Source organism: Mesoplodon densirostris, chromosome 10 (assembly GCF_025265405.1).
Source record: "Mesoplodon densirostris isolate mMesDen1 chromosome 10, mMesDen1 primary haplotype, whole genome shotgun sequence".
Taxonomy (NCBI): Eukaryota; Metazoa; Chordata; class Mammalia; order Artiodactyla; family Ziphiidae; genus Mesoplodon; species Mesoplodon densirostris.
In genome coordinates, this window is record NC_082670.1 from 84,745,742 (window position 1) to 84,757,849 (window position 12,108).

General features: G+C 41.3%; 1 protein-coding gene across 6 annotated transcripts in view; it reads right to left on the reverse strand.

Annotated features, from left to right (window-relative positions):
* ADAMTS9 (ADAM metallopeptidase with thrombospondin type 1 motif 9) overlaps window positions 1-12,108 on the reverse strand; it is a 171,761-nt gene that overhangs the window by 97,126 nt on the left and 62,527 nt on the right. For all 6 annotated transcript variants that reach the window (XM_060109127.1, XM_060109130.1, XM_060109131.1 and 3 more), the window contains exons 17-21: window positions 7,715-7,881; window positions 7,493-7,622; window positions 6,783-6,909; window positions 1,936-2,146; window positions 1,292-1,456 (exon numbers count right to left, since the gene is read on the reverse strand). In XM_060109127.1, coding sequence (XP_059965110.1) covers window positions 1,292-1,456; window positions 1,936-2,146; window positions 6,783-6,909; window positions 7,493-7,622; window positions 7,715-7,881 — 800 coding nt within the window. The remainder of the gene's footprint in view (window positions 1-1,291; window positions 1,457-1,935; window positions 2,147-6,782; window positions 6,910-7,492; window positions 7,623-7,714; window positions 7,882-12,108) is intronic.

Genomic DNA, 12,108 nt, shown 5'->3' on the forward strand with positions numbered 1-12,108 from the left:
TGCAAAGGTCTGTTACTTAATTTGAGATGATACTTTAGCTAGTATTAGCTATTTAAGTAGAACTTAAACCCAATACCTTCTTTCATCTTTTTTTTTTTTTTAACTAAATACTAGAATTGAAGCTAAAGGCCACTTAGTTAACGGAGAACATAAGAACTAGGTTTGTTGTTAATTTGTCCAGGAGTCAGACACTGTTAATCACATGCACTGTTACTTGTCTGCCATTTCAGAGGCGTTAATAGTATTCTTTTACGATTCAGATTTTATTTAATGTTGAAAGTAAACAGTTAATATTGCACTTGCATGGATGAGATAAGGGAATGGATGCAGAAGCTGTAGCAGGGAAATACCTCTTTCCCCACATTCCTGACTTGGCCCATAAATAAGGCAATTTCTGTTCCCCTGCCACTTGCTCCCCTGAAGAAAGGTGGAGGGGGGCACTTGCTCGGTGAGAATCTCACCAGGAAATACTGACACTGTCTATAAAAGCGAGTTGCTGTCCTTGGGCCACCTATGCTACACAATGGAGAGTTAGCCTTATGCTTCATCTGGTAAGAGACAAGCAAAGCATACATCTGGAATACTCAGCCTGCTCCTTTCTCTTTTTCCCAAGTTTTCCACTAGCAACTAGATGGGTAATCAAATAGGTCACTCACTGGGGTCTAATTCTCTTATTTCAAAGATAAGAAATCAGGGAATCTTATTTTTGACTTCAGATAGAAGCCAATGCAGCTTTATAATTAATAAAGAAAGCCCTGATTTCCTTTATAGGAACTTAGCCAGGGCTCAAAGAGGAGGGAAGGTGAGGAGCTGGAGCTTCAAAAATCACCAACAGGGGCTTCCCTGTTGGCGCAGTGGTTGAGAGTCCGCCTGCCGATGCAGGGGATGTGGGTTCGTGCCCCCGTCCGAGAAGATCCCGCATGCCGCGGAGCAGCTGGGCCCCGGTGAGCCATGGCCGCTGGGCCTGCACGTCCGGAGCCTGTGCTCCGCAACGGGAGAGGCCACAACAGTGAGAGGCCCACGTACCACAAAAAAAAAAAAAAAAAGAAAAAAAATCACCAACAGAAGCTACTATGGCGGGTGATCCAGATAAACCCACTGTGACTCTGGGGTCGCCAGTGGACCAGTTATGCCCAGTGAGACAGTCATGGGGCAGGTGGGAGACTGGAGTTGTTTCCTCAAGAGGAGGTGGGAGAAAGGTGCAGCTGGTCTAGCCTTGAGCTGACCTGGGGGAGACTCAGAATTGAGTATCGGAGATGAGCTGGGGGAAATAACAGCCTTCCCATCTCACCTCTGACCAGTCTCCTGATTTCCACTGTGGACAAGGGAACTCGTTGCACTTCTGAATGGTGACTTTCTCTTGATGTGTGCATTTGCTATCATCAAGTACATCATTACGGGTGTTGACACAAATAGCCCTTCTCCTCTGGGTTCCACCATCACAGCTTTTAGAACACTGAAAGGACAAAAAAAATGAAATAAAATTATTGCTGAGTTTCTCATCAAGCATGCTCAAGATACTGGCTAGGCTGGCTTGTCTCTTCCAGTCCTTAAGAAACAACCAACCAACAAAGCCTGGTCAATTCTAGTTGTTATTTTAGGGGTATCTGTTCATGTTATCAATTTATTTACCAGGTTTATACCGAAGTCAATATTAGCAAACTGGCAAAGGAAAACAAAATTGGACATAGCTTGTGGGATATGAAAAAAGTGTTCTGTTGAGTTGTTCCACCACTCCCAATTTTCCACATGCCATGCCCACATCAGACATTACAAATCAATCATGGTACTCTTCTGCAGTTTTAATGGGGGCAGCCATTATAAATCAATCATGGTACTCTAAATGGGATTTCTCAATGCAGCTCTGCAAGGAGCCATCATCAGCTAATCAGACTTACTCCAAGAAGAAGACTCTCTGAGTGAGAACCAACTTACTTCAGTCCAAGCAGAATAGCGCCAGCCACCCGTGTTACATTCTCCTGAGCATTTTTCCCGGTTGCTTGGTTTGGGGTGACTGCTGCAAAAACTGTCATCAACCTTCTCGGTCTTCCCATCTAGCCTGCTGTATCTGGCACAGTAGATGTCTAATGTGCGGTAACCCAAGCCACACTGGGCACTACATTCACTCCTGCTGGCCACGTGCCACCTATGCATAAACAACAGGGAGAAACCAACATTTCTATTAAATATGTATGTCTTATCGAGACTTGACTGGTGGAAGAGTTGAGCTCTGTTTTCTTCCTTAACTCAAATACCATGAAACCCAAAGCCACAGTCAGTTACTGAAATCCAATTTAAAATCAGCATTTCCATGTATTTTTCATGGCTGCCAATGTACACGTAAGTCACAGAGTGACAGTCAGTGGTTCTATGTTTGTGAAGATTCTCCCCCGATACAGTCAAACTGAAATTCAAGCAACCAAAAAGAAAAAAAAAAAAAAAAACACTGGAATTCAGCAGCAAAAAAAGCAATTTTATATTTAAAAGGTTCATGCAACCCAGCCTTTCATTTGTCAAGGAGGCTGCTTTAACAGGGAATCACTGTTGGAAACACTCCCTAGGAAACCTCCTTTGTGTGGGCCTGTGCTGGAAAATGCACAGTGAACATCCTGTGAATTAATAAAGGAATGGATAATTTGGACTATAATTGTGAATTTCAAGTATGCTAAACTGTGTACATTATTATCTGTGCATAAAGACTGTAAGTTGCTTGAAGCCATGGACCGTAGTCTATATAACTCAATTACAATTTTTTTTTTTTTGGCTGTTTAGCGTCTTAGTTGCGGCACATGGGATCTTTGTTGTGGCACACGGGATCTTTCGTTGTGGCACATGGGCTTCAGAGTGGGCGGGCTCAGTAGTTGCGGCATGTGGGCTTAGCTGCCCGGTGGCATGTGGGATCTTAGTTCTCCGACCAGGGATCAAACCCAAGTCCCCTGCATTGGAAGGCGGATTCTTAACCACTGGACCACCAGGGAAGTCCCACAATTTTTTTTTAAAGACTAAATTTTTTTAGAGCAGTTTTAGGTTCACGACAAAACTGAGAGGAAGGTACAGAGATTTCCCACATACCCCTGCCCTCACATATGCAGAGCCTCCCCATCATCAGCACTCCCCACCCGAGTGGGACATCTGTTACAACTGATGAACCTACATTGTCACATCATTACCAACTAAAGTCTGTAGTTTACATTAGGGTTCACTCTTGATGGAACCCATATTCTATGCGTTTAGACATACGCTTAGTGAATATATATCCACCATTACAGTATCACACAGATGTAAAAATCCTCTGTGCTCCACCTATTATTCATCCCTTCCGGTCCCACAATTTTTCACTTTTAAAAGTAGATTTGAATCTACAAATTTTTGTCAACTTTATATCCCTAGTACCTATAAGACTTTTCTGGCACACAATAGGTGCTCAGTATGTACTGATAAATCAAGTGGTTCTTTTAATGCTCCAGCAATGGAGCTAGAGCTTAAAAAAGAAAAAAAATGCTTAAAATGAATAGAACAGTCTAAAAAATGAGCTTGAAACGTGTTTCGTTTATCAAACTTAGCAATCCCAAAAGGATGATTTCTTTATAATCTTCATTTGAATTTGCTCTTGATCGTTAATTCTCTCCTGCTCATAAACTGCGTAGTTTGCCAAATACCAATGCCCTAAGAGTTCTCCCTTCTACACTCAGGAAGAGAAGAGCAGCACGGGATACATGCTTATCTTGGAATTTCTCACAAATGCTCAAAAGTAGGTCAGAGTTGACCCACTCCTACATTTGGCATGTAAAGTGGGCTACTGAGATTTTCCATGAGAGTGACATAGTATTTGGAGGATTTATTTCTAACCGGAACATGTTACATGGGGATTGTAAAACAGTGCTTTATCTCATCCTGTCAAAGTTTAATCTGGGCAAACTCTCACTTCCCTAAGGAAGTGAGGCAAAAAATGTGGACCAATTCAACAGAGGCATCTGGAACTTTCATCTGCCCTTTGATTCTCAGCTACCTTCTCTTTGCCTTCATCATCATTTCCTCGTGGAAGGGTTATTTTCCATCCTGGATAAGGGAGCCAGGAATCCTGCCCCCTACAAGAAAGCACACCAGCAGCTTGGGCTGGAAAAGGGTACCAGAGTTTCCCTGATATTCATACAATCCCCAGAACCCAAGGCAGAGAATGTGGCATAGTCTGTGGAAAGGTCACAGCACTGCTTTAGGAAAGTTCTCAAAATGCTATCACTTACTTCACTTATTATCACACTGGAAAGTCATCTCACCTTCAGTGTTCTGAATTCATGTCATGTAACAATTGTAATATGTTACTATGTTGCAGAAAAGCGAAGTGTTTGTTAATAAATGGAAACAGAAAAAAATGTATGTCTCCGTGGGTGTGTGGGGCATTGTGGCATTAAATAATTTGGGGAACTACTGATTTAAGCGAGTTCCTCTATTGCAGAACTTCTCAGGGCCTTCAGAAAGTTAATCTGAATTACAAATCTTCACATAGTGGAGAAGACAGTCAGTAATACTTCCCACACATACTGGTTTGCCGTGGATCATCCTGCTCAACTAGCACTCCATAAAAATGTTTTGGGAAAAACTGTTGTAGAGTCTGAGCAACTAGTACTAATCTTCTCTCCAGTCTTTCAGTTTTGCACAAAGATACTTGGCAATTATTAGTATAAATCATAAAAACAGCCACTGTCAAGTTGACAGAGAGAAGACAGACAGTAATGCCTTCTTTGGGCTCAGTTTCTGCATTTGCCTGTTTTTCAGTAAACAACTTTATTCTTCCAACCATCTGTAAATGCCAGTAAAATATGAGCTTGAATGCTGACATATAAACACAATCTTCTAGGGACTTCCCTGGGGGTCCAGGGGTTAGGACTCTGTGCTCGCACTGCCGAGGGCCAGGGTTCAATCCCTGGTTGGGGAACTAAGATCCCACAAGCTGTGCAGTGCAATCAATCAATCAATAAGATCTTCTACTTAATTTCAGACATGAGCATGCACCTGTCTAGTTATGAGGCTTTAAAAACTAATCCTAAACTTCCCCTTTCTTTCTTTGCATTTCTAAATTCTCCCCCACAAGGTCTGTCACTTCTACCATAGACACGTCTACCAAAAGGCATGGCTAAAATTCCTTCACTTTCTTTTCTTTAATCAGCCAGAGGTGCTATCATCACCCAAGCCGGTTCCCTGAGCTACTGTCCTCCTTTGGTATCAGCAGAGTTTAAGGTGTTTTTTTTTTTCTTTTTTTACATTAAGTATTAAAAAAAACAGGTGGCTTTCTCCAAATGGGGAATTTAGAATAGTACCTTTGATATACCTACTATACGAAATGCAAAGACTTTTAAGACCTGACTTTATTTACCTAGTTATTGTGAAATGAGTTTTAATAAAAATCAGAATCAGAAAGTGCAAATATAAGCTCAACACTTATTAGTTAAGTGACTCCAGGCAGGACACTTAACCTCACAGAGGCTCAGCTTCCTTATCTGTGAAATGGGGGCAGGTAGGATCCATTTCATAGGGCTACTAGGGGGATTAAATGAGACAAGGCATGTGTAGCATTTAACACACATGACAGGTACTCACAAAAAGTAGCTGCTGCTATTATTATTATTATTATTACCCTTGGTATTTTATTCTCTAATGAAGTTCTGAGTAGCATGTAACTCCATGTAAACCATTAATACAAAGTGAAAAGAAATCCAGTTGACATCTTCATAATTCTACATAAAAGTATCGTGGATCCAAGGCTATCTTTCAATGCATTTGCTTTGTACAATTTGCTTAATTTTTGTTCTCCGTCAGAAAGCTTCATCACCAACTAATGGCAGCTTATTTTAGAATCTGATTGAAGTGAAAAATTAGTTTCCTGAAGAAACAGTTCAAACATGATCTCCACCTCAACTTGGTGCTCCTTGCATAAACTTTAAACAGGGTTCTTCAAAAATCTTTTTTTTATGGTCATGTTCTATTACTTGCAGTTCTTTGTACAAACCCGCCTTCCTTGGGATTATAAGAGCATGCTCAGTGCTGCAGGCAGGTGTTCCACAATATCTGCACTGATCCTTTGAGACTCTACTGGCCCCAGCTGGATTCAGTCAGTGGGGAAGTGAAATCTAAGGGAATGCAAGTAGGGTGGGCAACAGACATGGAGCAGAAAACTCCTCAGAGTTATTCCTTTTCACCAAGAGAAATGGAAAAGCTTGATAATTCTCTATTCACTCACCATTTCTTGCCTCAGATTTCATACTTTTCTTAAATATAGAACTGTTTGCATATCTAGATATCTCTATATAAATTTTCTTCTAGTTCCCTCCATAACTCTACATTAGTGCGTTGGAACTTTCACGTATGTAAAAGTTCTCATACTGGGTGATAAACACTCTGGGTGGATACAGAGCATTACGGGTACCTTGATGGATGAGGTTACCTCTTTTCTGTTGCCTTTCAAAACAAACTTTTGCGTTTGATGTAACCCCCTCATAATAATACCTATGCAGCGAGTTGTGAGGGTCAAATGAGAACTTTTTTTGGCAAGTGCCATACTCTAGTACTTGTTTCTAATTCTCAGGAGAAGAACAAGAAATCTGCAGGTCTAGGTCTTAGATAATCTGTTTCAGAGGGATGGAAAATTGGCTAAAGCTTATTTCACTGAAACACAAGGAAGGGGGTCTAAAGACTAACAACCACACCTGCTTCTCACATGCAGAGACCTCCTACAAAACCCTCACAACTCAGTACTAAAGACCATGAGGAAACACTGGCCTCACCTCAGGTCACAGTCTGTGCCGCAGGGTTCAGTAATGGGTGCTGGCTGGGGCAGCCGATCACATCTTTGATCAGAAACTGTAAGCTGATCAGATTCCCTGGTACAAACAGGTTTTCGTTTCCGCTCCCCTAAGCAAGGAGGAAAAAAATTATTCAGACAAAGTAGCCTATTCCATAAACTATTTAGACCAGGGACTGGCAAACATTTTCTGTAAAGGGTTAGATAGTCAATATTTTTGGTTTTGTGGGCCACATGACCCACAAAAGTAGTTAGTCGCAACTACTAAACTCTTGTTATAGGGCAAAAGCAGCCGCTTTTAAATGTAAAAAATTGGTGTGGCCGTGTTTCAATAACACTTTATTTATAAAAGCAGGAAGTGGGCTGGATTCAGCCCACTGGCTGTAGTTTGACAACTCATACTGTAGACAAAAGGAAACAAGATAAATTACATAATATGACTACTAAATCTATGTCTCTGGAAAATCAGTTTGGCAGAGCTGATTTTGCTTGGCTTCCCACATAATGAGGAAACCTAGCATATCCTGAATCCCTTAAACAGCTCAACTTGCCAGCCCAAAGTGACCAGATAGATGCAGAGAAAGATTAGAAAATGCATGCAGATAGAAAGGTTTATAGATTGCATGTATTTGGCTGCTTCCAAAAAAATAAAAAACATCTTGAATCCCCCAAACTCAACCTAAAAGTAGATACCTTGGCAGGGTTTGCTGCATGCTTGCCAGGGTCCATGACTGTTCCAGTAAAACTGCTGGGGTTTGTCTTCAATTGGAATATTGAAAGAATAGCGCACATCAGGGTTGTATAACTTTCCCACGGACAACACCTGGGATGTGCAGACAAAATGGAGAGGATGTGTATGGGCCTGGTGATTCTTGGAGTTAGAAAATGGGCATGGGCTCATTGCCAAGTTTTTACCTGAAGCAAAAGTTCTTGTTCAATGCGATCTGTGGAGTTGATTCTTTCCACAACATTGTCGGACCCACTGTACTCTATCACGGCATTCCCAACCCGGATTTCCCTTTTGGACATTGTGACAACAAAGTCTCCATTTAGCAAGAATTCACCTTTACTGCTTGATAAAGCTAAAGATGAGAAAAGAGAATTCACTGATTTGCTGTCACTTGAAATCATACTTTGATAGGTAGAGAGTCAGAGTGTGAAGTATGTAAACTTTTCAGCCAGACACGCACAGGCTCAAATCCGAACTTTGCCACTTGCCAACTATGTGGCCTTGGGACATCACTTTCCTCCTCTTGGTCTTGATCTCTTTATCTCTTAAGTGGAGATAAAACACCTCCCCTTCATGGTGCCCTTGAAAATTAGAAATATAATACAAGCATGCTAATTAGCCTGGGGTTTGTGATACAAGCCCCGCAAACACAGGATTACAGATGGAAGCAATAAGCTGTGGTTACCAGAGGAGAAGGGGTGGGGCGGGGGGCAAAAAGGGTAAAGGAGATCAACTGGATGGTGATGGATGGAGACTAAATTTTTCGTGGTGAGCAAGCTGTAGTATATACAGCAGCAGAAATATAATGCTGTACATGTGAAACTTATATAATGTTATAAACCAACATTACCCCAATTTAAAAAAAGGAAAAAAGTTTTATGATTTAAAAATACGTATTAATAAAATGAACACTTACAAAATTGGCTCCCACGCAAATAACCCTTTCTACTTCATATGAGAATTAGCTGAACCTACTGAATCTTTGTTAGTTTTCTCTGCTTAGACAGATGTTGAAATGTAGAAATCCATAGCCAGTATGATGCTCAAATATCACTTCCTTGACGAGGCCCACTGAGGTAGTCAGCCTCCAACATGGCCCCAACAATCCTTGCCTTTTGACAGTCACACCTGTGTTGTTCCCTACCACACTGAGTGGCACTGATGTGATAATAGTAGCACTGGTGTAATCACTAGGATACTGTGACTTCCAAGGCCAGGTCAAAGGCATTAGGGCTCCACCTTGCTCTTCCTTGAATCTCTGGCTTTGGGAGAGAAGTCAGCTGCCATGTTGTGAGGATACTCAAGCAGCCTCACTGAGAGGCGTCTTGCAAAAAGCACTGAGGAACCAAAGCCTACTGCCAATAGCATCTACGTGAGGCATCTGGTAAGTGGATCTGCTGGCCCCAGTCAAGCTTTCGGACAGGATCACAGCCCTAACTAAAGTCTTCACAGCCACTTCAGGAGAGACCTCAAGCCTGAAACACCCAGCTATGCTGCTCCTAGATTCCTGACACACAGAAACTGGGATACTGTATATACTTCTTGTTGTAAGCCACTAGATCTTGAGATAATTTGTTACATGGTAAAACCTACCTGGATCATTGTTTTTAAAACTGCAAGCTCCTCCCATTGGCAGCATAGATTCCGTACTTCCTAACCCATTTCCCACCTTAATTTTTCTCCATATCACTTTGTTTATGCTCTCTCTCCCCAAACAGGAATGTAAGCAAGGATTTTTGGACTGTTTTATTCACAGCTATATCTCAGCTTCTGAAAGAACACATGGCAGATGCTCAAAAAATAGTTTTTTTGGAGAAGAATGAATGAATCCACTGTGAATCTTGCAAAAGATGCAACAATCAGTGAAGCTGAACAAGTAATGTTAGAGAACAGCTTGAGTCAAGTGCCAAAACACTGGCCAACTGAGAACATGACAGAGTTAGACCAGTTAGACATTTAAGAAAAGGAAATAAAAATGGACAAAGAAGATGAGATGACAGCTGCTTCAGAAGGAATAATTTACTCATCCAAGTGTCAAGAGAGACTATTGGGAAAGTGAATAAAAACCTCACGAAGCTTTTTTAAAAATCACTCGTTTTCAGCTTTTACTGTCAAATTCAAACTTTAAGCAAAGAATGTACCACTCTATCACATGACTTGACTGGAAAACTTAGGGAAAAATATTTATTAATTGCTTATTCTCCATTCTAAAAATCTGGGCATGATTAAAATCAAAATACAATTTTGTTGAATATAAGAAAAAATAAAATTTATTTTCATACTTTTTGATTAATTTCTCAAGCTAAAATCCCAATCATATCATGATCAAATCAAATCATATCCCAATCATACCTTCCCCCTAGTATTTACTATAAAAGTTTGGTTTTATTTTAAGTGCCTTTTTTTTTTCAGTACTACTGCTCTTTGAATAATGAATTCTCCCATGTTTTGAGCTTGACATGTAGCAGGTACTCAAGAAAGCAGAGCTATTAAACGTTTGAGCCCTGAACAAAATACTAGAAAGAGGCCAGTTACCTTCCGTAAGTTGTGCACGATTAGCAAATCTTGGCAGCGAGGGATCCCTTGAAATGCACAGGCCATGTATTTAGGTGAATAAAAGGAATGCGGAAATTTGACCCAGGGTTGGCAAACGGGTGTCCTCCCAGACACAAATGTCAATCATTTGGTACTAGCCATTCAAGAAACTACGCAGAACAGGATTCCCTGACAGCATCGTGTCTCAGCATCATTAATGACATCTGTCTTGGTTGTGGGATGGGGGGGGGCAAGTTATCTTAGGCGTCTGCCAGATCCTAACCTGCCCTTCACTGATGCAGGTGACGGACTGTCTTCCACCAGAAGTAGACCAGAAGCAATGCATATGTAGAAGAGGTTGAGAGGATTCACGGAAAGTAGTATCATACCCTTATGTGGAAATTAATGAAGGCTTCAATGAAGCTCTGAATATTCCCTGTGGCTCAGTAGCAGTACTGGCCCTGTTTTCGAGGACATGGGAACCTCGCAGAGTTCACCCAGCTGGGCACTATACTGATGCAAGGACTGCTCTTCGCAGCATCAGGAATTAATTGCATCAAATTTGATCCCTAAACCTGCACTTCATCTACCAGCATTCCTCCTTTATAAGCCCCATCTTGGCCCTGAGGTAAAAGTAAGATGCCTTCATTTGAAATGGTTGGGAAGAAAGTGGTGACACAGGAAAAAAAGCTTTTAAAAAGATAATCTTTTAAAATAGGAAATCCAAGATCTTGGCTGCTTCTTCTTGATCCAAAATCCTTTGATCGTCCCTACTACCAACAGAACGCAGCTCAAACTCCTTAGTATTGCCTTCCTGTATCTTTACAAATCTTATCATGACCTATTCTTCCAACCTCACCATTCACTCCCGCCAATAAACCTCAACTCCCAGTCATGTTCATCCCCAGGTCAGCTACACATTTTTCTATATGGAGGTAGTAAAGTGAAGTGGTTAAGGGTACAGGGTCTGAGGTCAGACCAATAAGGATTTTAACTCTTTTCCCATTTTCTGTTCATGTGACCTTGGGTAAGTTATTCAACCTCTCTAAGCCTCAGTTTCGTCCTCTGTATAATGGATTTCTTATAGAATTGTTACAAACATTAAACAGGAGAGTGCATATAGGATTTGGTAGCTGGCAGGTCAAAATGCCTTCAAATGCATTGTCTCCTCATCACACTTTTATACTTGCTTAATTAATGGATAAGAAAAGCATGACTTAAACATTATTAAAATATTTTCTGAGGCCAGGTGACTTCTAATCATGGAAGTGTGTCTCCAGAGCCTGTTAACCACTAAAGTTTTCTAAGAAGAAGGTCAACACATATCCATGAAATGAGTGAATGAATTCAGGCGTTCTTTATCTTATGTACAAATTGAAAGCAAATATGTTTAGCTACAGATTTTTAAAAATTTAAGATATTTGTTCTGCTAGACTGCATGAGCCTCTTTAAGTAAAGCTAACATTCAAAAATGCACTTTTCTAAGCCTAAGAAAGATCCCAGTCCATAGTAGGTGCTCAGTCAACGATGTCAAAAGAACAAGTGATTGATGGAACCTGACATTCGTGACAAGGAGAACAGAGAGCTTCCAGACAGAAAACTGTTTCCCCGTCAGTGTGAACCTCTGACAACCTCATCTCCCCTGCAGCTCCTGTAGCGTGAGACCCACCAGCCATGCAAGATGTAAGAGTTTCAGTGGGTCACTGGTTGGAGACAAGGCTGTTTCTGTGGCCCCTCAGGCCTCCTGAGGCTGCCTCCTAACGTGGGTCACTTACATGGCGGTGGCAGGATGTGCTGCCAGAAAAATCACCCAGTTCTTTCAAGTGAAGTCGCATGCTAGCTACTCAGCTGATGTTTCACTAAAAGGGGGGAAATGAGATGTCACAAGGCCAGTTCTGTAAATTAAGCGATAATCCAGTTCTGGCTGTATCCAAAGAACAGTCATCTATCCTATGTTAATTCTGGGGCTCCTTTCCAATGTCTCCAGGCTTCCTCTCATGCTCATGCTGACCTGGGGGCATTTCACCCTTCACTGCATGCTCCT